At 47.3% G+C, this 27,603-nt stretch overlaps 1 protein-coding gene across 1 annotated transcript; it reads left to right on the top strand.

The window, feature by feature from the left end:
• Window positions 1-361: 361 nt before the first annotated feature.
• Window positions 362-23,287, top strand: BRI3BP (BRI3 binding protein). Its single transcript, XM_060027881.1, has 3 exons — window positions 362-711; window positions 12,586-12,688; window positions 18,117-23,287. The coding sequence occupies exons 1-3, from the start codon at window positions 511-513 to the stop codon at window positions 18,536-18,538; spliced, it is 726 nt and encodes a 241-aa protein (XP_059883864.1). The 5' UTR covers window positions 362-510; the 3' UTR covers window positions 18,539-23,287.
• The last annotated feature ends 4,316 nt before the right edge of the window (window positions 23,288-27,603 follow it).

The raw sequence follows: 27,603 nt of genomic DNA, 5'->3' as shown, positions 1-27,603 counted from the left end.
CGTGCCCATGCCATCGGCAACGGTGGCCAATTTTGGGGTGTCATTATAAATTCAGCGATATACAAAATGTTTACAGTTCATATTTTCCAATCAATTGCACTCGTCCTTGTTGGGGCTGTTTCCACTTTTACAAGCTTGGGTTGCTTTTTATAGAAAAGTTAAAAATAAAAATTGTTTTTTAAAAAAGAAAAGGTTAAAGCCCCGCCAGGTCAGGGAAGACTTCCGGGCGGTGGGGGCGTGGAGATCATCAACCTCACAGCCTCCTCTGGCGCTCCGGCCAGGTCGCCGGCGGGTCCCGCGTCCGGGGGCGGGGCGCGGCGTGGGCGGGGCCTTCGAGCCTGTGCGCGCGGGGCGGGGCAGGTGGCGCGGCGGCGGCGGCGGCGGCAGCAGCGCGGGCAGAGGTGCGGTGCTTGGCTACCGAGCGCGCCAACGCGGTCCCCGCCGGAGCCGCGGCGTCCCACTGTGCGGCTCTCACCCTTCTCCCGGACCCCGCATCCCACCGGCCCCAGGATGGGCGCGCGCTCTTCGGGCGGACCCCGGGCCCAGGCTGGGTTCCTGCTGCTGCTGCTGTTCGGGCTGCTGGCCCCGGGCGTGCAAGGGGCACGGGGCCGCGGCGGCACCGAGAAGAACAGCTACCGCCGCACGGTCAACACCTTCTCGCAGAGCGTCAGCAGTCTGTTCGGCGAGGACAACGTGCGCGCCGCTCAGAAGGTGGGCGCCGCGCCCGCGCCCGCGCCCGCGGTCACCTTGCCGCAGCCGCCGCGCACCCGGGGCCCGCCTGGGCCGTGCGCGGCCTCCGGGGCTGCAGGCCGGCCGGGGCGCGGGAAGAGGGGGGCCCGGATCTGGGGCGGGGGAGCCCGGTCTGAGCCCCGGAGCCTTCCGCCTGCCGCCCAGGCCCTGCCCAGCCAGCGTCGGGTCTGGGGGCCGGTTCCGGCGCAGGGCCTCGGTGCGCCCTCTGTGCCACGCGGTACTTCTCCTTGGACCTTGCCCCCGGGGGTGCGCGGCCCGGGCCTCCTCTGGGCGGCGCTGACGCCGGCCGCGCCTCTCATTCATTCATTCAACACGTTTGAATGAGCGCCTACTGTGAGCCAGGCATCGTGGCGGCTGCCCGGTGCGGGGGGGAGGGGCGAGGGGGCGCCCTGCCAGCCAGCGCCCGCGCCCTGTCCCCACGCTGCTGCGCTCTCCCCAGCAACCCCGAATTTCCCGTAGCCTTGCACCCGACCCATTTCCCCTGAGCACCTGAGGCCCTCCTTCTTCTGCTTTGAAGATATTTAGGCTTTTTACTTTTTAAATTATTTTTTAAGGATGGGAGTAATGCAGTCTGCTCTGTTGCTTTGGCAACCTGGCACCGTAACAACCCTTTTAAGCACCTACTGTGTGCTGGGCCTTTCACTTGGAACGTTTTGTTTACTTTGGAGCTGTTGAGGAGCCTCAGACCCCTGGGGATGGTGTTGAGCGCTCCGGAGAAGCGCAGGGAGTTCTTTCTCCCTTCTTTGCCCTCGGTAGCCATTCGGGGTAAAAGTCCCCCGAGAAAGGGGAAGTGAACAGGGGGACAGTTACCTGTGGTCAGGCGGTTCCTTGAGTGCAGCCCTTACTGCTCTGCACCAGTTCCTTTGCTCTGCACCAGTCCTGGGGTTTTGGAGCGGAGAGAAGTTTGGGTTTAAGTTCCAGCTTTTACTGGATAGCTTTGGGCAAGTGGCTTCACTTTTTTGAGCCTCCGTTTCTTTATTCCTTAAATGGGGCTAATGATAATATCCTCTTGGTTATGAGTTTGTAATTATGAATCGTTGGTACTTTCTTGGCCCAGAGTAATGGCAGAATCAGTGTGAGCTACTGTTGTTAGTTAATATCCTGGCCAAGGAGCAAATCAACATTGCGAAGCCCCGCTGAAAGGGCTTTCAGGGTTTAAAAAAAGTTTTCTGGTGCTTGAGGTGGAGGGGAAAGAAAAGAACATTAAAGCCCAAATCAGATTGGCTGGATATTCTAATTGGATGAGGTGAAATACAAGTTAATTTGTTGGGAAAACTAACTTCTGACTACCATCTCCTATGGGTGTTCTGAGCCTCCGTAGAAGTTGGGGGTTCTGGCGGGATCTCTTTGTAGGTGGCCACGGAGGGAGAAAACAAAAACACCTGAGTGCAGAAAGGTGGCCATCCAGTCTGCCTGAGTGTGAAGGGTGAATCTGCACTTCCCTCCTGCCATGTGCCTGAGCCGTTTCAAGGCAGAAATCATTCCTTTTACAGCAAAAAGAAGTGTGACTTTTTTTGAGGAGGGTAAGCACAAGTAACCCATGTCTTGGCCGACGGTCCTATCTGAGAATATAAGGTCCGCGGACGTGAAATACAAAATAGATACTGAAGAGTTTAATATGGGTTGGTGCCAATAAGACAGCTGTATTCTGGCAAAGAATCTGAGAATCTCGAGGTCAGAACTGAAGTTTTTGGTAAATGAAGTTTTGTGCCTTCAGCAGAGATGACAATAATACTAATTTATTTGCTTGTTTAGGATGCACCTTTTTTCCTTTTTTTTGGCTGAGAGGCATGCAGGATCTTAGTTCCCTGACCAGGGATTGTACCTGAGCCCCCTACAGTGGAAGCGCAGAGTCTTAACCACTGGACTGCCAGGGAAGTCCCCAAATGCGCCTTTTTAAAAACGATCTAATTGGTTTTATTCAGCAATTCATGAACTGGGCAGCATCCCTTCTAGCAAATAGGTGGTCCAATGTTCTAAGTCCTTTTATAGGTAGAGTAACTCACTTAATCCTTAGAACAGGCCTGTGAGGTAGGTACTATTAATGTTTCCATTTTACACATAGGGAAACTGAGGCACAGAGTGGGGAAGTGACCGGCTTCAGGTCAGACTGGGTGGAAGAGCCAGGATTTGAACCAGGCACAGTGGGTCTGGGGACCACACTGTTACCCTCACTGGTCTCCCAGCATCATGACCCTTCCTGATCCCCCTAATCATTGTGGCATCTAGAATGAGGCTGCCCCGATACTTCCTGCCTAGTGTAGCCTAGACCGGCCAGTCTTGGGGGAGATTGTTTTGTTAATCTTAATTAAAAGAAACTGGATCTGCTAGGGACTGTAGTTTTCAGCGAGCCAGACCTGCTTAGTGGGTTGTGAAGTTTGAGGGCGTTTAATGAAACACTCCATGTTCTATCTAGGACTTGTCTAAAGTTAACCCCTGACCTTCTTCTGGTGGAGCATGGGCCTTGCTCTCCAACAGACATGGGTTCATCCCAGCTCTGCGTCTCACTAGCTCTGTGACCTTGGGCCGGTTGCTTGACCTTTGTGTGTCTCATTTGTGCAAAGGAGGTAAATTGGAGGGTTGAATGTGATTAGTCAGGTTGTACAATACCAGGCACTTCATAAGCATTTAGTAAATGGTAGAAGATATTTATATAAGAAGGGTTCGCCTGGTGTAATTTAGTGTAAGGAAGCACCGTCGTTCAACCTACTCTTGATGGCCAGTGTCTCACTAGTTTCCTGTCTTTTGCCACGTGAATCCTGGCTGCAGTCACGGTCCTTCTGTATAAATTTTGTGCAGCGCGCTTAGACAAGTTCATCTGTAAATTGTTAGAAACGTCATTGCTGAGCCACAGGATCTGTGCGTTTTAAAATCTTTAATTGAAATATAATTGGTGCACTTTTCTGTGTAAGTTATACAACATAATGAATTGTCACACACCAAACACGCCCATGTGACCAGCATGTAGACCTAGAAAAGTATGGTCGAAATCCCCCTGCCCCAAGACAACCCCTCTCCTGACTCCGACAGCGTAAATTAGTTTTGATTGCCGTGTCCTTTATGCACAGTTCCAGTTCATGTACTTTTTTAGTACTGAGAGATGTTACTGAATTGCTTTCCAGTTATACTCCCATCATGCACACGTGTGAGGGCTGGTTCCCAAACCCTCTCCAACGAAGTGTCAGTAAACTTTTTGGTTTTATTATTTTACTGTGAGATATCTGGTCTTTTCACTTATCCAGAATCCATTGGCGTCTTCTTTTCTGGGAACTGCTTTTTGTTTTCCTTTGCCATTATTGAACTGTTGGTCTTTTTTTTTTTTTTTTTTTTAAGAGGCTTACATTCTTTTGCTTTGTAAGCAAATATTTTGAGCAGAGTAACTTTGACACTTTCCAGTCTTTTTTTTTTTCCCACCAACATTCTAACAGCTTTATTGAGAGGTAGTCGACATAGACTACACATATTTAAAGTGGGACAAAAGTGCACACGTTGGTAAATTTTGCCATATGGATATACCCCTGAAAACATCACCACAATCAAAATAATATTTCGTTTTTATTTTGAAAAGCTGAAAGAATTGAATAAGGAACAACTAGAAACTCCACCTGGGTTCACCATCTTCCCCCCCAAACTGTTTCTCTTTCACTAACAGGCACACGCATACACACACTTTTTTTGAAAGTAAATTGCAGACATCATGACACTTTCTCCTACAAAACCATAATACTGTGGCCCCTCCACCCCAAAACTTAAATTTAGTACAATAATATTTTGTAATATACAGCCCATATTTGCATTTCCTTTATAGCTTTTTAAAAAAAAGCCAGCACCCAATCAACGCTTGTCTCTTTAGTTCCCTTTAGTCTGTCAAAGTCCCTCCACCCATCTGGGGGTAAGGGAGGCTTTTACGACATTGCCATTTATGTCTTTTTTTTTAAATAGCTTTAGGGAGCTGTAATTCAGATACTATACAATTCATTCCCTGAAAGTTCAGTGATTTTTATTATAGTCACGGGGCTGTGCACCCATCACCACAGTCAAGTTTAGAACATTTTCACCCCCCTCCGAAGAAGCCCTACACTCATTAGCAGTCACCCCACCTCCCCCAGCCCCTGACAACCCGTCATCTTCTTTGTCTTCATGGATTTGCCTGTTCTGCGCGTTTCCTACAAATGGAATCATACAGTGTGGTCTTTTGCATCTGGCTTCTTTCTCACTCAGCATCATGTTTTGAAGGTTCATCCCTTTTGTAACCTGTGTCGGTATTTCATACCTTCTTATGGCTTTTTATTTATCCATTTATCAGTTGATGGTCATTTGGGTTGTTCCCACTTTTTGGATTCTATGAATAGTGCTGCTTTGAACATTCATGTGCACGTTTTTGGGTTTTTTTTTGTTGTTTTCGGTACGCGGGCCTCTCACTGTTGCAGCCTCTCCCGTTGCGGAGCACAGGCCCCGGACGCGCAGGCTCAGCGGCCATAGCTCGCGGGCCCAGCTGCTCCGCGGCACGTGGGATCTTCCCGGACCGGGGCACGGACCCGTGTCCCCTGCATTGGCAGACAGACTCTCAACCACCGCGCCACCAGGGAAGCCCCATGTGCAAGTTTTTATGCGAATATATGTTTTCTGTATTTTGGAGTATGTACCTAGGAGTGGAATTGCTGGGTCATACGGTAGCTCTCAACATTTCAAGGAACCTCTGTACAGCTGTACCATTTTACGTTCCCACTAGCAGCGTATGAGGATTCCTTTCTCCCCATCCTCGCCAACACATGTTCTTGTCTTCCCCCCACCCCTTGGATGCATTTTATTTAGTTTACTTTTTAATTGAAATATAGTTGATTTGCAATATTATATTAGTTTCAGGTGTACAACATAGTGATTCAATATCTTTTTGGACTATACTTCATTTATAGTTATTTTAGAATATTGGCTGTATTCCCTGTGCTGTACAGTATATCCTTGTAACTTATGTATTTTATACACAGTAGTTTGTACCTCTTAAACCCCTACCCCTATCTTGCCCCTCCCCCCTTCCCTCTCCCCACTGGTAGCCACTAGTGTGTTCTCTGTATCTGTTTCTTTTTTGTTATATTCACTGTTGTATTTTTTTAGATTCCACATATAACAGTTATCATACAGTATTTGTCTTTCCTTCTTTCTTTCTTTCTCCTTAACTTTTTAGCCACCCGGCGTGCAAGACCTTAGTTCCTGGACCAGGGATCGAACTTGCGCCCCCTGCAATGGAAGCACGGAGTCTCATTTTATTTTATTTTATTTTATTTTTGCGGTACGTGGGCCTCTCACTGTTGTGGCCTCTCCCGTTGCGGAGCACAGGCTCTGGATGCGCAGGCTCAGCGGCCATGGCTCATGGGCCCAGCCGCTCCACGGCACGTGGGATCTTCCCGGACCTGGGCACGAACTCGTGTCCCCTGCATTGTCAGGCGGACTCTCAACCACTGCGCCGCCAGGGAAGCCCTCTTTTTTTTTTTATAATTAATTTTTATTGGAGTATAGTTGCTTTACAATGTTCTGTTGGCTTCTACTGCACAGCAAAATGAATCAGCTATACATATACACACATCCCCTCCATTTAGGACACTACATGCATTAAGTAGAGTTCCCTGTGCTCTACAGTATGTTCCCATCAGTTGTCTGTTTTATAGATAGTATCAATAGTGTGTATGTGTCAATCGCCGTTCCTCCCACACCACCCCTTTCCCCCTTGGTATCCATACATTTGTTCTCTACATCTATGTTTCTGTTTCTGCTTGACAGGAAGCGTGGCGTCTCAACCACTGGACCTTCGGGGAAGCCCCAGTTTTTGTCTTTCTCTGTCTGACATTTCACTAAGCGTAGTACGCTCCAGGTCCGTCCAAGCTGGTGCAAATGGCAAAATTTCTTTCTTTTTTATGGCCAAGTAGTATTCCGGGGTATGTGTGTGCGTGAACCACATGTCTCCATTCATCTGTTGACAGTTGTCTGTCTCTTTTAGTGTAGACACTTTAGTGGGGCTGACATGGTATCTCCGTGGGGTTGGGACAGGCCAGTTGACTTTTGAATTTTCGCACGATGCATCTTACCTGATTGCATCCCCAGGGTTAGATTGAGGAATTACAATTCCAGCAGGAATTCTACGCGAGAGTCTTGTGTCCTTGCTGGGGCAGCACATCAAGGCACAGGGCGTCGGCTTGTCCCATGACTTTGATCTTCAGTTGAGGCCTTCCATCCTGGAGGTGCCTTTTCCGCTTCGTAATTCATTCGTGCAGGTGGTCTGCACGTGTGTTCCAGCACCTTCAGTTCACGTAACCTGCATCTCTCATTGTGTTCCTCAGATGCTTGGGCCACCTCTGAACTGCAGAAACTCGCCCCTTCTCTGCCTTGTTCGTGAAGACACATGTGCCCTTACAGCCTGATTTCCTGGGAGCCAGTTTGCACGTGCCTGGGGATGATAGGGGCGAGGAGAACTTAGGATGCGGGACGTCCTCCAGATTTAGGAGGAGGGTGATGAAACCCTGAGCTGGAGTAATTGTGTTTTCTCCCATAGCCATGGCCACGGTCGCAGGCCTCCTGAGTTGGTTCACCTGAATCTCCCTCGTTTTAACTTTTCATCCTGAAAATTGTCCAACAGATACAAACGGGGAAAGAAATGTATAATGAACCCCAGTACCCATCACTCAGTTTTGCCATTTTTGTTACATTGCTCTCCCCATCAAAAAAGTTTTTGAAGCCTGGCATAGTATTTTAAAGCTAATCCAAGACATAATGGTTTACTTTTGAATACTTCGGTCTGCGTCTTTAACAGGTGAACATTTTGCAAAGATCGTAGCCATAGTACCATCGTCACAGCTCATGACAATTCTTTTTTTTTTTAATTTATTTTTTTAAAAAGTTATTTATTTATTTATTTATTGGCCGCATTGGGTCTTCGTTGCTGTGCGTGGGTTTTTCTCTAGTTGCGGCGGGCAGGGGCTACTCTTCGTTGTGGTGCGTGGGCTTCTCACTGCAGTGGCTTCTCTTGTTGTGGAGCAGGGGCTCTAGGCGCGCAGGCTTCAGTAGTTGTGGCACGCGGGCTTCAGTAGTTGAGTCTCGCGGGCTCTAGAGCACAGGCTCAGTAGCTGTGGCACACGGGCTTAGTTGCTCTGTGGCATGTGGGATCTTCCCGGATCAGGGCTCGAACCCGTGTCCCCTGCTTTGGCAGGCGGATTCTTAACCACTGCGCCACCAGGGAAGCCCCGACAATTCTTTAATAACCAACCCAAGTCCATTTTCCGATTTCCCTGATCGACTCAAAACGTCTTTATGCATAACTGCTTTGTTTGAATTGGGATCCAAAGGCTACACTTGCCTTTTCACTGATCTGTCTTTTAAGTCTCTCTCTCTCTTCGTTTTTATTTATTTATTTTCTCTGGCCTTGCTGCGCACATGTGGGATCTTAGTTCCCTAGTTCCCCAACCAGGGATTGAGCCCGGGCCTCTTCAGTGAAAGTGCAGAACCCTAACCACTAGGCCACCACGGAACTCCCAAGTTTTGTTTTGTTTTGTTTTGTTTTGTTTTAATTTTATTAAATTTTTTATTTTTATTTTTATTTTTTTTTAAATTTTTTATTTATTATTAAAATTTTTATTGAGGTATACTTGATGTACGATATTATACAAATTGTACAATATTATATAAATTTCAGGGGTACAACATAGTGATTCACAATTCTTACAGGTTATACTCCATTGAGAGTTATTATAAGATATTGGCCATATTTTATAGGTTGTAGAAAACATACAACCTGTGCCGTAGGTTCAGCTTTTCACCTGATTTCTGTGAACTGCTTCAGGCTCTGGGCTCCGCTGATCCCCCGTCTTAGTCGGCAGGGCTGCCGTGAGGAAGGACCACAGCCTGGGCAGCTCACACAGAAATGTATCATCTGGAAGTTCTGGAGGCTGGAAAGCTGAGATCGAGGCGCTGGCAGGGTTGGTTTCTCCTGAGGCCTCTCTCCTTGGCTGGCAGATGGCCGGCTTCTCCCTGTGTCCTCACGTGGTCTTTCCTCTGTATGTGTCTATGTCCCCATCTCTTCTTGTAGGGCCACCAGTCCTGTTGGATCAGGGTCCCTCATACTGATCCCATTTCACCCTTGCTGAGATTTGGAGGAACACGGTGCAGCCCGCAACACTCCCTGAGGGCTCCTGTGTCTTCACACAGACGAGGGAGCCAAGGAGTCACATTGCCCAAGGGGAAGCCACAGTGAGTGGTGCTAGCCCCGGGGCAGAGAGCAAGTGTGGTTCCCACCGCTCAGTCCAAAAGGCCCACAATGGGTCTGTCCCTGCAACACCCTCTCCTGCCCTGGCCGGTCCCCAGGGTGGGCCTGACTTTCCTCTGAGCCAGGCCAGACCCTGGTTGGGCCTGTGGGTTTCTGAGCACCTGCTTGAAGACGTTTGTTAGGTGGGAAGGGGATGGCTCCGTTTGGAGAGAGGGCCGGACCTCCATCCTCGCTGGGAGCGCTGGGTTGCCACCCAGCAAATCCTCGGGTCTGACACAAGCAACCCAAGTAGCTCCCGTGTCCTGAGGCCTTTACAGGTTCTTATGGCTGTCTTATCTTAGTTCCATTTTACAGCTGAGAAAGTAGAGGCACAGACAGGGTCAGCAACAGCAGCAACTGTTGTCTCTTCCTCCCCAGATAAGTACTTCCTCGCACCCTTTCTAGGAGAGCTGGTGCCCTTGAAAAGCCCGGTAGCTTTTGGTGTGGAGCTCTTTCCTCTTTCCTCCACTTGAACAAAATGTACAAGTTGCTACTTATTGGCAAACGTGTACAAATCACGCGTCCTTTAAAGAATTACGACAGGAGCAGCAACGCGGTAGATCCCTGAAAGGGAATGCTCTTTGGCAAGAAAGAGGAATTAAGTACCAATACATGCTGCAACACGGGTGAACCTTGACAATGTTATTTTGAGTGCAAGGAGCCAGGCACAGAAGGTCACGGATTGCCTGATTCCACTGGTATGGAAAGTCCAGGAAAGGCAAATCCATGGAGATGGAAAGGAGATTAGTGGTTGCCTAGGTTGGGGGTGGGAGGCGATGGGGAGTGACCGCTGACAGGGACAAGACTCCTTTTGGGGCAATGAAAATGTTCTAACGTTAGATTATGGGGAATTTCTAAAAGGAAGCTGTGAATCGTACCTTTTAAAAACGGGAACTTTATGGTATGTAAATGATATGTCAGTAAATCTCTAACCAAAAAAGAATTATAACTAAACCAACACCAGTGTGCCTTCTCTCCAGGTGATGATACATTCTCTGAAATCCCCTCACCCACCTACCCCTGCCAAAGAGAGGGACAGTGACCCTCTCTTCTCTCAGACACACATACTTCCTCCTTTTTTTTTTTTTTTTACATCAACCCTTCCATTATTTCTTTTTACTCTTCCAGTTTAAAAAAACCTCTTTTTAGATAGGAGTACAGTTGATTTACGATGTTATGTTAGTACCCTTCCAGTTTTTAAAGAGCAGCTTATTGAGGTATAATTCACATACCATACGGTTCACCCATTTAAAGTATATCGTTCATATATCATTACCGTATATTCACAGGGTTGTGTAACCATCACCACAGTCAACAGTAGAACATTTTCATCACCTCGAAGAGAAATCCTTTAGCTCTCAACCTCTGTCCCTAACCCCAGCCACTGCTAATTTACTTTCTGTCTCTATGGCTTTGCCTACTGTGGACATTTCCTGTATTTGTGGACATTTCCTATTCATGGAATCACAATTTATGGTCCTTTGTATCTGGCTTCTTGTCCTTAGTGTAAGGTTTTCAAGTTTCATCCTTGTCGAAGCATGTGTCAGTACTCATTCGTTTTTATGGCTGAATAATATCCCATGGTGTGGATATGTCAGGTTTATCCATGTGGTCTTTAAACATACAAATCCCTTTGGTGCTTGCAGCTAGGAAATTTAAGGCTAAAAGGATGATGTCCTTGCAGAAGAGTCTTGGGGCCAAAGCTTCTGTTAGAAGATCAGGGACTTCCCTGGTGGTCCAGTGGGTAAGACTCCGCTCTCCCACTGGAGGGGGCCTGGGTTCAACCCCTGGTCAGGGAACTAGGTCCTCCATGCATGTCGCAACTAAGAGTCCTCATGCCTCAACTAAGACCCAGCGCAGCCTAAGTAAATAATAAATTTTAAAAAACATCGGATGTCAGTAGACATTTTGAACCTCTGTTGGGTGCGTCAAAGCATTTCACACAAATCTCGTTTAACGCGCACAACAACCAGCTGAGATGGGTGCTATTAATAACTCCACTTGTCAGGTGGAGCCCTGGTATGTAACACATATGTATTCTACCCATGGCCACCCAGCAAATAAGGGGCAGACCTGGGACTTGAACCCAGACAGTTAAGCTCCCAGCCCCGCATGCTGTCAGCCAAGCGACAGCAGTAGCACAGAGGTCAATGGCATCCTTTGCTCTCCCGGCCACTGATTCAACACTACTCCTCTTTCCCCCTGTCCTGGAGGATGGCTCCAACCAGGATATCCAATTTTAAATGCTGTAACCAATTCACTTCGAGGCGTTTAACCTCTACACGTGAGCCTTGCAACACTCTGGTCCCCCTGGGAAGCTGGGAATAACCTGGGCGCCCATCCATAGGGGATTGGATAAGCAGCTGCAGGTGTGCCATCTTTGCAAAGAATGAGGCCTCTCTGTCCTGCCTGAAGTTGAATAATCGAGGCTGAGCGTTCCATGAGAAACACGGCAGAACGGTACACATATGCTGCCGTTTATGGGGGAAATATTCCTGCCATTCCTCACCCGGTGCATCCAAGAGAGGATCCACAAGCGAGTGGTAACAGCGCTGCCACTGGAAGGGGGTTTGGGTTGCGGGGAGTGAGACTTTATACCATGTGTATAGAATATCACTTTTTAAAAAATTTGGCCGCACTGCACGGCACGCAGGATCTTAGTTCCCTGACCAGGGATTGAACCCGGGCCCTCAGCAGTGAAAGCGCAGACCCCTAACCATTGGACTGCCAGGGAAGTCCGAGACTATCACTTACTATTATTATTTTTTTAATATCACTTATTTTTAAAAAATACAGCAAAATGGGACTTCCCTGGTGGTCCAGTGGTTAAGAATCCATCTTGCAATGCAGGGGACTCCAGTTCGATCCCACAGGCCGTGGGGGCAACTAAGCCCGGGCACCACAGCAAAAGATCCCACGTGTCGCAACTAAGACCCAACACAGCCAAAAAGATAAATATTTTTTTTAAATACAGTGAAATGAAGCTGCACCTCATATTCATCCCCGGAGAGCTTCAGTAGCCCTGGGTCCTTAAAGCTGGGATGGACGTGGCCTCTCTCTACTGTTTGCACACGCTAGGGAGATGCTGATGGGACTTGAGTGTGAGAACCACAGTTCTCGCCCTTCAGAGTTGCTCCCATGCAGCAATGTCCCAGCCTCCGGGGGAAATAGGCTGGTTGCAGCACCTCCCACTGTTTAAAAATGAGAAATCAGGCAGAGACTTTGACAAAAGAGTCGACCTAGAAGGGCTCCAGGAGGACTCCAGGAGGAATCGGAGGTGGAGTGAGCAGCTCTGCAGAGAGCTCCCGGCTCCCCCGATGCATCCCTTCCCCCGTAGGAGGCAGATTTGTCTAGATTCGCTTGGTTCTTGGCACCTGGACACTTAGTCCCGAGCTCCGTCAGTCCCCTGGGCTACTCGGCCAGTCCTGGGGTGGCCTTCGTCATCGGCCAGGTGTGTTTTCTCCTCCAAGTGTAAGCTTGGCCGGACTAGGCAGGAGGGAGCTTTGGCCGGGTCGGTACTGATCTCTCTGTCGTTTCTGCAGTTCCTGACGAGGCTGACCGAGAGGTTCGTGCTGGGAGTGGACATGTTTGTGGAAACCCTGTGGAAAGTTTGGGCAGAGCTCTTGGACGTCCTTGGACTTGACGGTAGGTGTGGGGGGCGTTCATCTGAAGGCACTGTTTCATTCTGGTGCTGGTCAAATTATGGGAGTGGTACCCACGGCGGGTGGCACAAGAGAAAACTAGGGGGGCAGTGAGGATATGAGAGGACCTTTTTTATTGTCATTGTTGCGTGTGTAAATAGCTGAGATTCCCAGATGCTATTTAGGATAAGGTGCAGGTGGGCAGTGCCAACTTGTGTGCCCCCAGGCAAACCTCGGGGACTGGAGGTGGAGTCTCTAGGTTGTTGGAGTCCGTGACCAGCTACTCCAGTTACTTAGACAGAAAGGGATTTAGTTCAGGGAATGCGGCGCTCACACAATCATCAAAAGGGCTGAAGGAGCGATGTGCGACCCCCCAGGGGGTTGCTGCCCTGGTCTAGGAATTGGACGGCAGCTGCTGGAACCCTTTGAATTCAAGCTCACGGCCCTGGTCCAATCTGCTGCCTCTCTCCAGGAAGCCTGCAGCAGTCTGTGTCGGGGTCCCCTAGACCATCCCCAGGTTCTGTGCATCTCCAGGAGGACTCCCGGGACCCAGCATGTGGTCGTACTCACAGCTGTGGTGTATTACAGTGAAGGACACAAAGCACAGTCAGCAAAGGGAAAAGGCTCACGGGGTAAAGTCTGGGGGAACCAGGCACAGGCCCCCAGAGCCCTCTCCCAGGGGGGTCACACAGGATACCCTTTATCCCCCGAATGAGGTGTCATCTACCAGGGACGCCCAATAGCGGCTCAGCCTCCAGGGTGTTTATTGGCAGCTGGTCATGTAGGCGCTCTCTGCCTGCACCTTCCAAATTCCCGACTCCCCGAAGGAAAGCAGGTGTCAGCGTGAACCGCACTGATTGTAAAAACGTCCAAGCCAGGGAGCCCCTGTTCTTGGTGAGAGGAGGGAGCCCTCACTGCAATGTGTATGCAATTCACTCAGCTCTCCAGGACGCTGACCAGGAGCCCCCAAGTTGAACTCAATTCTAACCCTATCTCCTTGGAGGTAGCATCTGATCCCACGGGTCACGGGCTCAGTCCCACAATCAGCCCCACTTCAGACACCAGTCACAGATCCGTGCTTCTGACAGACTAGTGTAGATCAGAGGTTCCCACGACCCCTCCGCACCGTGGGTTCAATTAATTTGCTAGAGCCGCTTGCAGAACTCAGGAAAGTTTACTCACTGTCTGTTTACTCACTCACTAGATTACGGGTTTATTATGAAAGGATGTAACTCAGGAACAGCCAGGTGAAGGAGATGCGTGGGGCAGGGTTGGTGGGCAGGGACTCGGAGCTTCCAGTTCTGAGTTCTCTTGTCTCCTTGGCTACTGATGATGGATTCAACCTTCAGCCCCTCCTGGAGGTTAGAGGGCCCAAGCCTCTAATCATCTGGTTGGTTCCCCTGGCAACCAGCCTACATCCTGAGAGGCTTTCCAGAATCAGCTGATTAACAAGCGCAGGTGTGGGTAAAAGGGGCTGTGAATTACCAAGACACTTTTATTGCAGTTGTCACTTAGGGAATTCCAAGGGTCTTAGGAGTCTGTGCCAGAAATGGGGATGGACACCAAATACATGTTTCTTATTATGCATCACAACCTCACACTCCAGAAATCCAAGTTCCCAGATGCCAGCCAAGGGCCCACCTTGCCAGCAGGTGTTTCTAAAGAGTGGCCTCAGGCCTGCTGGGTGAACTCTTCCCTGCACAGCTCCTAACTAGGGTCCCTTCTCAGCAAATCAGCCAGAGCAATTTTTTTTATTACTGCTTTTATAGTAGTGATTTAAAAAAAAAACAAAGAAGGCAGGTCAGGTCACTGTCCTTAAAGCTGCCCAGCGACTTCTTGCTGCACTTGGAATCGACCAGGTTCACACCAAGGACACTGCAAGCAGCAAGGATCTGCCCAGCCCCCATCCTGTTCTTGGACACGCTGGGGTCTTTGGTACCTTCTAGTCCCTCCAGGTGTTCCCTGCTGGGGGTGATCCTCCCAGCCCTTTGCCTGATCCCATCTTTCCCATGCTTGGGTCTCTGGTACGTGACACCTCCTTCAAGAGGCCCCTCCTGACTACCCTGTGTGAGGAACCTGGTCCTCAGTTCTCACCCTCAGCTGTAACATCTCCTTTCCGTGTGCGTGTGTTACGCATCTCCCTTCTGAGATCCCATGAGTGGGGTCTTGCCCACCTCCTCCAGGCTGCAACCTCGGACTTGGCTCTGCTCTGGCACAAAGGGGCCCATCGTTAATAAGAATTGGAGGCCTGGGCTTCCCTGGTGGTGCAGTGGTTAAGAATCTGCCTGCCAATGCAGGGGACACGGGTTCGAGCCCTGGTCCGGGAGGATACCACATGCCGCGGAGCAGCTAAGCCCGTGCGCCACAACTACTGAGCCTGCACTCTAGAGCCCATGAGCCACAACTACTGAGCCTGCATGCCACAACTACTGAAGCCCGCACGCCTAGAGCCCGTGCTCTGCAACAAGAGAAGCCACCGCAATGAGAAGCCCGCGCAACCGCAACAGAGAGTAGCCCCTGCTCGCCACAACTAGAGAAGGCCCAGGCGCAGCAACAAAGACACAATGCAGCCAAAAATTAATTAATTAATTAATTTTTTAAAAAGATATATGAACGGCCAACAGGTACAAGAAAATGTATCAATACTACATTACTAGTGGTTCAGCATTACTAGTCATTAGTGAAATGCAAATCAAAACCACAATGAGGGCTTCCCTGGTGGCGCAGTGGTTCAGAGTCCGCCTGCCGATGCAGGGGACACGGGTTTGTGTCCCAGTCCGGGAAGATCCCACGTGCCGCGGAGCGGCTGGGCCCGTGAGCCATGGCCACTGAGCCTGCGCGTCCGGAGCCTGTGCTTCGCAACGGGAGAGGCCACAGTAGTGAGAGGCCTGCATACTGCAAAAAAAAAAAAACAAACAAAAAACCACAATGAGATATTAATTACCTCATGCCTATTAGCATGGCTATTATCAAAAAGATAAGAGATAACAAATGTTGGTGAGGGTGTGGGGAAATTGGAACCCTTGTACACTGTTGGTGGGAATGTAAATTGGTGCAGCCACTACGGAAACAGTATGGAGGTTCCTCAAAAAACTAAAAATAGGGAATTCCCTGGCAGTCCAGTGGTTAGGACTTCACGCTTTCACTGCCAAGGGCACGGGTTCAGTCCCTGGTCTGGGAACTAATATCCCAGAAGCCATGCAGTGTGGCCAAAAAAAAAAAAAAAATTAAAAATAGAGCTACCGTATGATCCAGCAATTCCACTCCTGTGAATATATCTGAAGGAAACAAAAACACCCTGTCACAGAGATAACTACACACCCATGTTCATTGCAACACTATTTACAATAGCCAAGATGTGGGAACAACCTAAGTGTTCATTGACAGGTGAATGGATAAAGAAATTTTGGTGTGGGCTTCCCCGGTGGCACAGTGGTTAAGAATCTGTCTGCCGGTTGAGGGGACACAGGTTCGATCCCTGGTCCGGGAAGATCCCACATGCTGCGGAGCAACTAAGCCTGTGCGCCACAACTACTGAGCCTGCGCTCTAGAACCTGCGAGCCACAACTACTGAAGCCCGTGCGCCCAGAGCCCGTGCTCCACAACAAGAGAAGCCACTGCAATGAGAAGCCCGTGCACCACAACAAAGAGGAGCCCCCTCTCGCCGCAACTAGAGAAAGCCCGCGCGCAGCAACAAAGACCCAACACAGCCAAAAATAAATAAAATTTAAAAAAAAAAAACAACGAATTTTTGGTGTGTGTATATATACAATGGAGTATTATTCAACCATAAAACGAAGGAAATCCTGCCGTTTGAAACAACGTGGATGGACCTGGAGGACATTAAGCTAAGTGAAATAAGTCAGAGAAAGGCAAATACTGTAGGATCTCACTTATATGTGGAATTTAAAAAAAACAAAACCTCATAAAATGAGAGATCAGATTTGTGGTTGCCAGAGACACCAAGTGGGAGGCAGGGGAATTGGAGGAAGATGGTCAAAAGGTACAAATTTGCAGTTATAGGATAGATACGTCCTGGGGATGTCATGTACAACATGGTGACTGTAGCTGACACTGCTGTACCGTATAGTTGAAAGTTATCAGGAGAGTTAGTAGATCCTAAATGTTCTCAGGAAAAGGAAGAAACTTTTTTTTTTTTGTATCTATATGAGGTGATGGATACTAACTAAACTTGTGGTCATCTCGCAATATATGTAAGTCAAGTCATGCTGTACACTTTGAACTTATATAGTGCTGTATGTCAGTTACATCTCAGTAAAACTAGGAAAGAAAGCTGCATGCTGAAGTAGAATGTGTGCCCCTTTCAAATGGTTTGGTAAAAAAAAAAAAGGTATGTGACTAGAGATGGAGCAAAATGTTAACCATTGTTAAACCTAGGTGGTTTTGATAGGAGTATTTATTTTACTATCCTTTGAAATTTTCTATTTGAAAATTTTCTTAAGTCAGGCACACAGAAGATGCAAGTCTTCCATTTCACTCCATTCTTTTTTTTTTTTTTTTTTTTTGGCGGTACGCGGGCCTCTTACTGCCGTGCCCTCTCCCGTTGCGGAGCACAGGCTCCAGACGCGCAGGCCCAGCGGCCACGGCCCATGGGCCCAGCCGCTCCGTGGCATGTGGGACCCTCCCGGACGAGGGCACGAAGCTATGTCCCCCGCATCGGCAGGCGGACTCCCAACCACTGCACCACCAGGGAAGCCCTCACTCCATTCTTAAGATGGAACTTCATGTGTGGGTACCAGTTACAATTAGGTTTGACTGTGAGTAACAGAGACCCCAAATAACAGCAGCTTAAACAAGATGGAAGCTTATTTCTCTTATGTGAAAGTTCACAGGTAGGTGGTTAGGCAGGTAGGTGGCTTTGTAGCACATTCTCCTCGGGTCCGAGGCCCCTCCCATCTTATTGCTCCCCAATACGTGACCTCCCTTCCCTCATGACACAAGACAGCTGCTTCTATTCCAGCCATCACATCCACATTCCAGCAGGCAGAAGAAGAAGAGATAAAGGGCATATTCCCACTACTTCTAGGAAGCCACCCCAAAACATTTCTGCTTACCTCTCCTTGACCAAAGCTTAGTTATGTAGCTGCAAGGGAGGCTGGGAAACGCCCTTATCCTAGGCAGCCGTGTGCCCAGCCTAACGCTGGGCATTTGTTACTATGGAAGACAGGAAGAAAGGAAATTGAAGGCCAGTTTTCAGGCTCCGCCCCACCTGAAAGGTGTTTCAAACCCACGATATGACCGCGTTGCCCTGTCTTTTCCCAGGACTTGGTATAAAGGCTAATGAGGCAGCGAACTTTAATTCCTTGGGTGTAGCAGAGGCGCAGCCAGTGAGCTGAGCTGCCCACCCCCAGCTTGCAGAGAACCCCCTGACCCCGTGTAACCGGCCGCTGTCCCTCTGTTCTGTCCTGCAGTCTCGAACCTGTCCCAGTACTTCAATCCAAGCTCGGTGGCCAACAGCCCCACACGTGCCCTCCTGCTGGTGGGCGTCGTCCTCCTGGCCTACTGGTTCTTGTCTCTGACCCTGGGCTTCACCTTCAGCGTCCTGCACGTGGTGTTCGGCCGCTTCTTCTGGGTGGTGCGGGTCATCCTGTTCTCCATGTCGTGCGTGTACATCTTGCACAAGTACGAGGGGGAGCCCGAGAACGCCGTGCTGCCGCTGTGCTTCGTGGTGGCCATCTACTTCATGACCGGGCCCATGGGTTTCTACTGGCGTAGCAGCCCCAGTGGCCCCAGCGTGGAGGAGAAGCTGGAACAGCTGGAGAACCAGGTCAGACTGCTCAACATCCGTCTCAACCGAGTGCTGGAGAGTCTTGACCGCTCCAACGGCAAGTGACAACCAGCCAGCCGGCCGGGTCCCCTCCTCCCAGCGCCCTCTCTCCGGAAGCAAAAAAGAAGAAGAAAAAAAAGAACGCCAAACCCCAAACAATCTTAATAAACATGTCTGAGCAGGAGAGTGGCGCTTTGCGAGGGTGTTTCCAGCCACGTGTCAACTCTTAGGACATCTTCCGAGAAGAATGGGACAAGATCGTTGGTGTAGAACTACCCACCAAGTGTCATTAGTGGAAAAAAATCTTTTTTAAACAAAGGATATAACCATATTAGCTGTACAGGAAGAGAAGTTTATCTGTGCATAGAGCATAAAGTTAATTTTTTCAAGCATTTAAATACACCTTTTGTAAGGTTTTTTAACACAGGCAGATGGAGTTAAGTTTTAATAAACTTAAAACTTTACATGGAGGGGAAGAAATTGCTAATTCGACCTTTTGGAAGAGTTTCAAGGCAAGCATTTGTTTTTGCAGCGTAGGGATTGGTGGGTGAGGTCTGTGTGCAGTCTTTTCAGGTTCCAAAGCTGTGACCTTCGTTTCGCGTTGTTTTTCGTGGATGTCGATTTCATGAATGTTGTCGCTTCTGAATGTGGGCCATTGGGTTTCAAGGATGAAACTAAACATCTTTTGGATCCTAGTGACCCCAGCCAAGCCCCCTTCAATCCTATTTCTAAATGAAGAAGTCACTATTTGTAGAAAACCTAAGATTTTTTTCCCCCTTCTGTACTTTGATGTATCTTAACCTCAACATTTTGTAAAGGGAAATTCAAGGACCGGGCAAAGAAATGTCTTTGGGGTTTGATGCCGGGAGCCGCCTGGGTGAGCTCATTCAGGAGTCTATGTGATGTCCTAATTTCGCCATTTGCCAGCTAGGTTGATACAGGAAAGATACACTCGCTGGGGTTTTTTGTTTATCTGTTTCATCTCGGTTTTGGGTGACTCAGGACCTTAGAAGGAAAACCAATAGCAGCTAATAACATTTTCGAGTCCGTTGCTGCTTATAACGCATTCTCAGGAACAGTAAGCAGGAATAAGCCAGACTTGGAGAAGATCTGAATTATTTTTCCTGAAATTTTTACGGTACATGTGTTAGGTGCTTTTTGCCTGGAGTCTGGGGTGACCTCATTTTTAGCTGGTCCCTCGGGGCAGAGAGAGGTATGTGCAGGGCAGACAGCTGTGGGGTCCTGGACAAAGGGGGCTTTGCAAGGTTTGGATCAGGGGCTAGTGGAGATGCTCCTTTCTGGGTACCAACAAGCACAGGAGAGCAAGGAAAGGATGCTGCCAGGGGTCGTGACTGTCTTTCCCTGTCTACCTGCGTCGTGCCCTGGCAGCCCCCTCACAGGAGCCCCTCTACGCAGGTTTGCAGAGACCCCTGTCAGATCAGGTAGGACCAAGACCTTTTGGACCAGGTATCATTTGGGGGGAAACTCAGCTGCCTGCCAACTCCTCCTGTGCCGCCCTTCTGTGACGTTTTACTTGGGGTTACAAGTACCTGGAAAACGGAAGCAAATGTTTTCTGAGGATGTTTATGAAACTTCTGTTATTAAGGTGCACGATAACGGGACCCAAACTCTCCTGCATTCAGTTCGCTTCCTGAAACCATGTTCTGTAGAATTTGCTTGGGCGAATCTTTACCCATGGGCATTTGACCCCCGTGTTTTTTGCATTGAAACCGTTCCAGTTTTGTCAGTTAGATATTTACGGACAAATCTATTTTAGCGCAGGGTGTGAAGAACTCCAGGGAGGTCATCTTTGCCCTCCTTCCTTTTGTGCATTTAGCTTCTGTGTATCTGGCATATTTAGGTATTTGCTCCTGTTAGCCAGAAGGGAAATTGACATTCTCTGCGCAAAGCTTTTAAGTCTTAAATTACTGGTCTGGGTCTAACATCCACTCTGTTCTCTCACCCACCCTCACACATGGAAACCTGATGGGCACTGTGCTGTACCGAGATCCAGGCAGGAAAACCATTTTAACTTCTAGTAGATCGAGGGAGGCTCACGTGTCTAGGTGCTGGTGGACTCAGGCCACAGCATCAACTGGAGATTGCCGTCGAGAATATGCACCTCGTTTTCCAGATTGGCTAAGTGTAGGCTGTGAAGCCAGTTTTAGAGCTCAGTACGCTCAAAGGGATGGAATGATGTCTTTATTTTTAACAAAAGTTAAATAGTTAATTAGTTCACTAGAGGTATCACTTCAGCGTAGAACAGTCCTTGAAATTCTGATAGAAATCATGGATGTTCGATCTGAATAACGCCTGCTTTTTAATGCGTAAATTTGACTTTTGCTTGGGCGTGTTCTTAACCCCAAATAATTTGGGTTTTTTATTTTTTTTGCTTTCTCCATTCCATGGAAGCTTGTAGGGTAAGCTTCCTTCCTCATCTCTTCCTTTTTTCTCTCTTTTGTACATGGAGAAATGTATTTTTGTACCATATCTCATACCTTGAAGAGAAACCTTTTTTATATCTTCAGGGCTGTTGAATATATTAGTGTAACACATCCTTCAACGTGGTATGTAAACATCCTGACGAAAACTACTGTGGATCTCTGTTTTGGTTAAGACTCAGTTTTTTAGATACCTTCAAGTCATCAATGTTAATTGCCCAGTGCTTCAGTATCACAGTAAATACCGAGAACAGAAAATAGTCCAGAAGAGAAAAAGGACCAGCTGCCTCCAGATTGCTGGATTTCTGTGGGTGTTTGGGGATAATGTTTGGAGCAATCTCTTCCTTGACATCCTAGCAAAGATGCTTTCCTGGCACATCAGCCTTCTGTAAATATATTTTCCAGTACCAATCCGCGTTACCTGCCTTCCGGATTTTTTGGTTTGCTCGTTTTTGTTTTTGTACCCCACGTCATTTCTGGTAGCAAAGTGCAGCAACAGAATTTCCTGAAAGCTAGCCTTGTGACTTATGCCAGGGGTCTTAACTTATGAAGGTGACCGAGTGACAGCACTGAGAGAGGTTAGTGCCGTTGGAAGAAGGTTTTTAATACCCACAGTTTCCTGGAGACAACAAGCATACCATGCCACGTGGGACCACAGGAAGCCTGATACGCGCAGGGTCAGGAAGCAGACGGAGGGGAACTGGGTCTGTGCTCTTCTGACTGTGGTGGGAAGTAGCTAGTTGGGGACATCACCTGTTGGAACTAAGGGTGAACATGTAGGATGGGGTCAGTGCTTGGGAGGGTTATAATAGGACTTTTGCGCACCCACGAGGGCTGGCTTGCAGGAAAGATGCAAATCACTTTGGTCGTTAGTCTGGCCCTGTGATTCAGCAGCCTTCTGCTTAGGAATAACATGTCAGATGTCCAGTGCAGAATCTGAAACATGGCGAAGACACCTTCTCACTAGTGGGAATCCCACTTTACTTCATCTCCGTGCTTCCGGCTGCTTCTTAAGATGCTTTTGAGGAATGATACTTGCCTTACAACGTGACACCTGAGCACTTCTCCCTGATGGGTTTTGAATTGGCTGATTTAATCCAAAAACCAGCTCTCCCATCCAGCCAGCTCACTTTAAAAGGAATGCCTGGGACTTCCCTGGCGGTCCAGTGGTTAGGACTCGGTGCTCTCACTGCCGTGGCCCGGGTTCCATCCCTGGTTGGGGAACTAAGATCCTGCAAGCTGCTCGGCGCGGCCAAAGAAAATTAAAAACAAAAGGGATTCTTTAAGGTCCTAAAGGTGTCAACCTGCTCCCCCAGCTTTTTAAAATAAGACATCATCATTCTTGTTCATGGCCATTTGAGTCGTTGAACCTTCCCTCCTCACTTGTGAATAAGAGAAGTATATATTTTTGCAGTATCTAATACAGTACCCTTAAAATTAGTATTGGATGACCAGCAATATGATGTATAGTATCGGGGATAAACAAACCTTGTCCAGCGTACTCGATTCTGTGCTCTGCTCTTCATTGATTCCTTGATAGGTAGGAGGTACCCCGGGACCAGTTTTTCCCTGGTGGTGGCGTAAAAAGCCGATCGTCCTTTGCACCGTCTACTGAAGATCTGCGGCAGCTAATGTTATTATGAACCATATGTTCTAATGTCTTTTTGCATACTTAAAGGTTTTATTGTAGTGTCAGTTTAATATCCGCATGTGTGTTAAATCTTTGAATACTGTAATTAACTTGATTTCTCGTGGTGGTGATTAGCTCTCACTTAAAATCCAGCGAAGCAATTATTTCCCTCTTAACTGGAAATCATATTTGTGAGGTATGGTACCCATCATCCACAGCGTATTCATGAGTCAAACTTGTATTTTGTGTATCTGGTTATAAATTTTACGTAGCATTTAATTTGATACTATAAATCCACTTGATTTGAATATAGTGGTGTGTGTGTGTGCGTATGTGGTGTGTGCGCACTTTAGTTTCATGAGCCTTGGGAAACTGATTCTACAAATATCATAAATAGACATAAATGTATAAGGCTTATTTTTTTGGCAGAGCGATCCGTACGTCCCTCTTATTTATTAAATCACTGGCTTTGGTGTTATGTAGAGATATTTGTAGACCGATTTCAGAACAGAATTAAAATATTGTGAAAATTACAGCTTAATAAATGTTGATGGTAATTTTGTTGTGCAGACTTCCTAAATGTATTTCATTACTTCCAACCAAGCATTTGTGGAGTTTTCCCAATCTTGACCTGTAATGCTGATTCCATGATTCTGTTCCCCAGTCCAAGGAGAGTCATACAATCTTGAATTTAATTGTTTGATTGGAGGTAGTGTTGCCACATAAAATACAGGACACCCAGTTAAATCTGAGTTTCAGATAAACAACAAATGCTTGTTTAGTGTAAGTATGTCCCGTGCAATATTTGGGACACACTTACACCAAAGGAAAAACAAAAAAGAGTTGTTGCTTATCTGCAATTCAACTGGGCATTGTATATTTTTATTTGCTAATTCAGGCAATCCTAGCAGGATATAGCAACTGATGTACACACCTCCACCCCACCCTGAACTGGAATGCTTTTGTGGGTACTAAAAATTGTTCCCTAGCCTTAGCAAACATTCAGGAACAAATGTAAGAGGAGAACGGAGACGTTAAATACACTTTTGACCTGAGAGTATTGCTCCTGGGAATATTTATGTTGCCAAGAAAATCTCACAGGGGTCTCCAGGGGACAGTTTGAGGCCAGTCATGGTGACGTTATCTGGAGGCCCCCTGGCTGGCCCAGCACTGGGAGAGCGAACAGCAGGGACCTCACACCATGGAGGACAACGCAGCAGTGAGTCACAGCATCAGTGCTGGTGAGAAAGTGGGGACGGGAAGGAGGAATGACAACATTGCCCATTTGCGTGAGTTAAATACATCTGATTAATCATTTTGCAAGAGTACATTAAAGAAGACATATCCGCGGACCCCAGTGTTCTTAGCAGCACTACTTGGGATAGCCAAGACACGGAAACAACCTAACTGTCCATCGACAGATGAATGGATAAAGAAGATGTGGTGCATATATACAATGGAATATAGCTCAGCCATAAAAAGGAATGAAATAATGCCATTTGCAGCTACATGGATGGACCTAGAGATGATCATACTAAGTAAGTCAGAGACAAATATGATTCATGTCACTTATATGTGGAATCTAGTAAAAAATTATACAGATGAACTTATTTACAAAACAGAACAGACTCACAGATCTTGAAATCAAACATGGTTACCAAAGGGGAAACGGGGGTGGGAAGTGATAAATTAGTAGATCGGGAATAACATATACACGCTACTGTATATAAAATAGATAGGGAGTGGTTAGGATTTGGTGCTTTCTCTCACTGCTGTGGCCAGGGTTCAATCCCTGGTGGGGGAACTGAGATCCCACATGCCTTGCGGCGGTGGCCAAAAAATAAAATAGATAACTAATAAGGACCTACCATATAGCACAGGGAACTCTACTCAATATTCTGTAGTAACCTATATGGGAAAAGAATCTGAAAAAGGACGGATATGAGCATGTGTCTGGCTGATTCACTTTGCTGTGCACCTGAAACTAACAGCAGTGTGCATCAATGATACACCAATAAAATTTTAAAAAAAATAATAATAAAATAAAAATAATAAAATGTGGCTACTAGGAAATTTTATTTACTTATTTTTTTTTTGGCCCTGCCGCACAGCATGTGGGATCTTAGTTCCCAGACCAGGGATAGAACCGGCACCCCCTGCAGTGGAAGTGCGGAGTCTTAGCCACTGGACTGCCAGGGAAGTCCCTACTAGGAAATTTTAAATTACCCATGTGGTTTGCATTTGTGGCTTTCATTGTATTTTCCCCAGACCTCACTGAATTATATGAAGAGCGCTGGAACAGGGCCAACTTCAATCACTCAGGTGCTCATTACCCTGAAGCATAGCGGTGGGAATGCCTGACTCTGAGGGCTTATGTGGCCCCTGGGGAGGGAAGAAGTATGACTTCAGGGATCTTTATGCCCAGCAGGGGCTCAATGCATATTTGTTGGGAAACAAATGAATCTTGTAACTCAGGACAGTAATGCATCTGCACAATACAAAGTATACTTGAGTCTGGGCCTAGAAATTGTCTCATCCTAGGATAATCTACCCTGATAACCCTCAGGTTAATCAATTCCAGCTTGACAGTGGTCCTCTGTCCTGCACACCACTGTGGAATGGCCAGAGCATCAGATAAAGATGAGGCTGGAGGATTTCCAGTTATCGAGCTGGAATTAGAGAAATGCTGGGGGTGGTCCTAGAGAGCGATGATGTGATTTTATGATATAATAAGAAATATATATTTGGTCTTCATTCCTGGTTCCTGACACAGAGCTCCTAAAATCCTTGGAATTTCCTGAGTGATGGGGGCGAAAGGGGCATCTTTTGCTATTCGTAACACGCCCTTTCAACCTTACTGGAGTTTATGCTAATGACGTGGCTCTCGGCAGGCCCCAGGATGGGGGCTGGCTGCCACAAGAACCAACAGTGCAATTAGGGGATTGGAATTTTCAGCTCCCCAGCCCCTAGCTTCCAGGTTGGGGAAGGCATCCTTGTACCGGGAGGATGGCGCGCTCCCATCTCCACTTGGACAAGAGCTCCTATACTTGGGACCCTTCCAGACCTCGCCCTATCTACCGCTGGCTGTTCATCTTTATCCTTTGTCACATCCTCCGTAATAAACTAGTGATAGTAAATAAAACTGTTTCCCGAGTACTCTGAGCCGTTCTAGCGAATTATTGAACCTGAGGAGGGTGTCATGGAAACTCTGATTCGTAGCCAGGCTGGACAGAAGTGTGGGCAACCTGGGGACCTACCTACTTTTGATCTGCATCTGAAGTTGGGGGGGACAGTCTTGTGGGACTGACCCTTTAACCGGTGGGGTCTGCACTGACTTCTGGTAGTTGGTGTCAGGAGTACTTAATGTGAGGGAAAACCCCACACATTTGGTGGTCAGAGTGTTCAATAGTTTTCTCTTAGATGAGTTTTAAGACCAAGGGTCCCACAGGTTGACGTGAAAGGTAACAGGAGGGACTGCCCCGGCGGTCCAGTGGTTAGGACTCCACACTCGACTGCCGAGGGCGTGGGTTCCATCCCTGGTCAGGGAACTAAGGTTCTGCAAGCCTCACAGCCTCACATGTGGCCAAAAAAAAAAAAAAAAAAGAAAGGTAACAGGAGGAGAGGGTTGGTGATTACATGGTCCCTGTAAGTGACAGCAGTAATTCTCATACACAGAGCCTTCTGTGTGTCAGCTCTGCACTACCTGCCCTGGCTTGTTGAAGCTACCCACTCTCTTTGCCAAGAAGGGATTATCTCTGTAATACAAACGAGAAAACCCAGGCTCAGAGACGTTGAGGAAGACTGCCCAGCATCAAATGGCAGAAGTCATTATACCCTTTATGGTCTCTCTCCTGGTGAAGTTGTGGCTTTCGAGGTTTTTTTTTCCAAACTTGTATCAGTAAAGATATTCATTAGTCACCAAAACAATGACTATAAAAGATGACAACCAGAAAACCTCAAATAACAACCATCTTCTTTGTGCTGAAGAGTGGCGGCTGGGCATAATGATAGATAGTTTTTGTTGTTTTACAGTTTACCATTTTCTGAGAAAATTTAAGACTTACAACAAATTCTTGTTTCGTATGTAGCTCAGAGAGGTTAAGCTCCTTGGACAAAATGGCACAGCTAATAAGAAGTGTGGGGAGAATATTACTTAGCCATAAAAAAAGAACGAAATAATGCCATTTGCAGCAACATGGATGGACCTAGAGATTGTCATACTAAGTGAAGTTAAGTCAGACAGAGAAAGACAAATCTCATATGCTATCACTCACGTGGAATCTAATTTTTTTTAACAAAGTGATATAAATAAACTTATTTACAAAGCAGAAACAGACTCACAGATTTCGAAAACTAACTTATGGTTACCAAAAGGGAAACGTGGTGGAGAGGTCAGATAAATTAGGAGCTTGGGATGAACATACACACACGACTAGACATAAGACAGATAACCAACAAGGACCTACTGTAGAGCACAGGGAACTCTACTCAATATTCTGTAATAACCTATATGGAAAAAGAATCTAAAAAAGAGTGGATATATGTATAACTGATTCATGTTGACGATACAGTGGAGATATATATATATATATATATGTATCTGATTCACTTTGCTGTACACCTGAAATTAACACAACATTGTAAATCAACTATGCTCCAATAAAATTTAAAAAAAGAAAAGAAGTGTGGGGAGCCAGGACCGAAACTCAGCACTGCAGACTCCACATCCAGTTTTCCACTGGATGGAGTGTGCGGAGGCATAGAGTGTGTCCTCTGTATCATCAAAGTTTACGTATAACAAGCTTTTCTCCTGACAGTTGGAGAACGTACAAATGCATGCATTTGGTCATTCTCCCTCCATAAACTTCCCTCTTAGAGCTGCTTTGGCTGCATCCCGTAGGTTCTGGGTCGTCCTGTTTTCATTGTCATTTGTCTCTGGTGCTTTTTGATTTCCTCTTGGATTTCTTGGTTATTTAGTAGCATATTGTTTAGCTGCCATGTGTTTGTATTTTCTACAGTTTTTTTTCCTGTAATTGATATGTAGTCTCATAGCGTTGTGG

Source organism: Delphinus delphis, chromosome 13, assembly GCF_949987515.2.
Source record: "Delphinus delphis chromosome 13, mDelDel1.2, whole genome shotgun sequence".
Lineage (NCBI taxonomy): Eukaryota > Metazoa > Chordata > Mammalia > Artiodactyla > Delphinidae > Delphinus > Delphinus delphis.
Note: the sequence above shows the minus strand (reverse complement) of the source record. Positions and strands in the feature narration are given on the sequence as shown.

Coding starts and splice junctions, on each gene's coding strand:
- BRI3BP (XM_060027881.1), top strand. CDS start 511: ATGGGCGCGCGCTCTTCGGGCGGACCCCGGGCCCAGGCTGGGTTCCTG. Junction 712..12,585: donor ACGTGCGCGCCGCTCAGAAG/GTGGGCGCCGCG, acceptor TCGTTTCTGCAG/TTCCTGACGAGGCTGACCGA. Junction 12,689..18,116: donor GGACGTCCTTGGACTTGACG/GTAGGTGTGGGG, acceptor TCTGTCCTGCAG/TCTCGAACCTGTCCCAGTAC.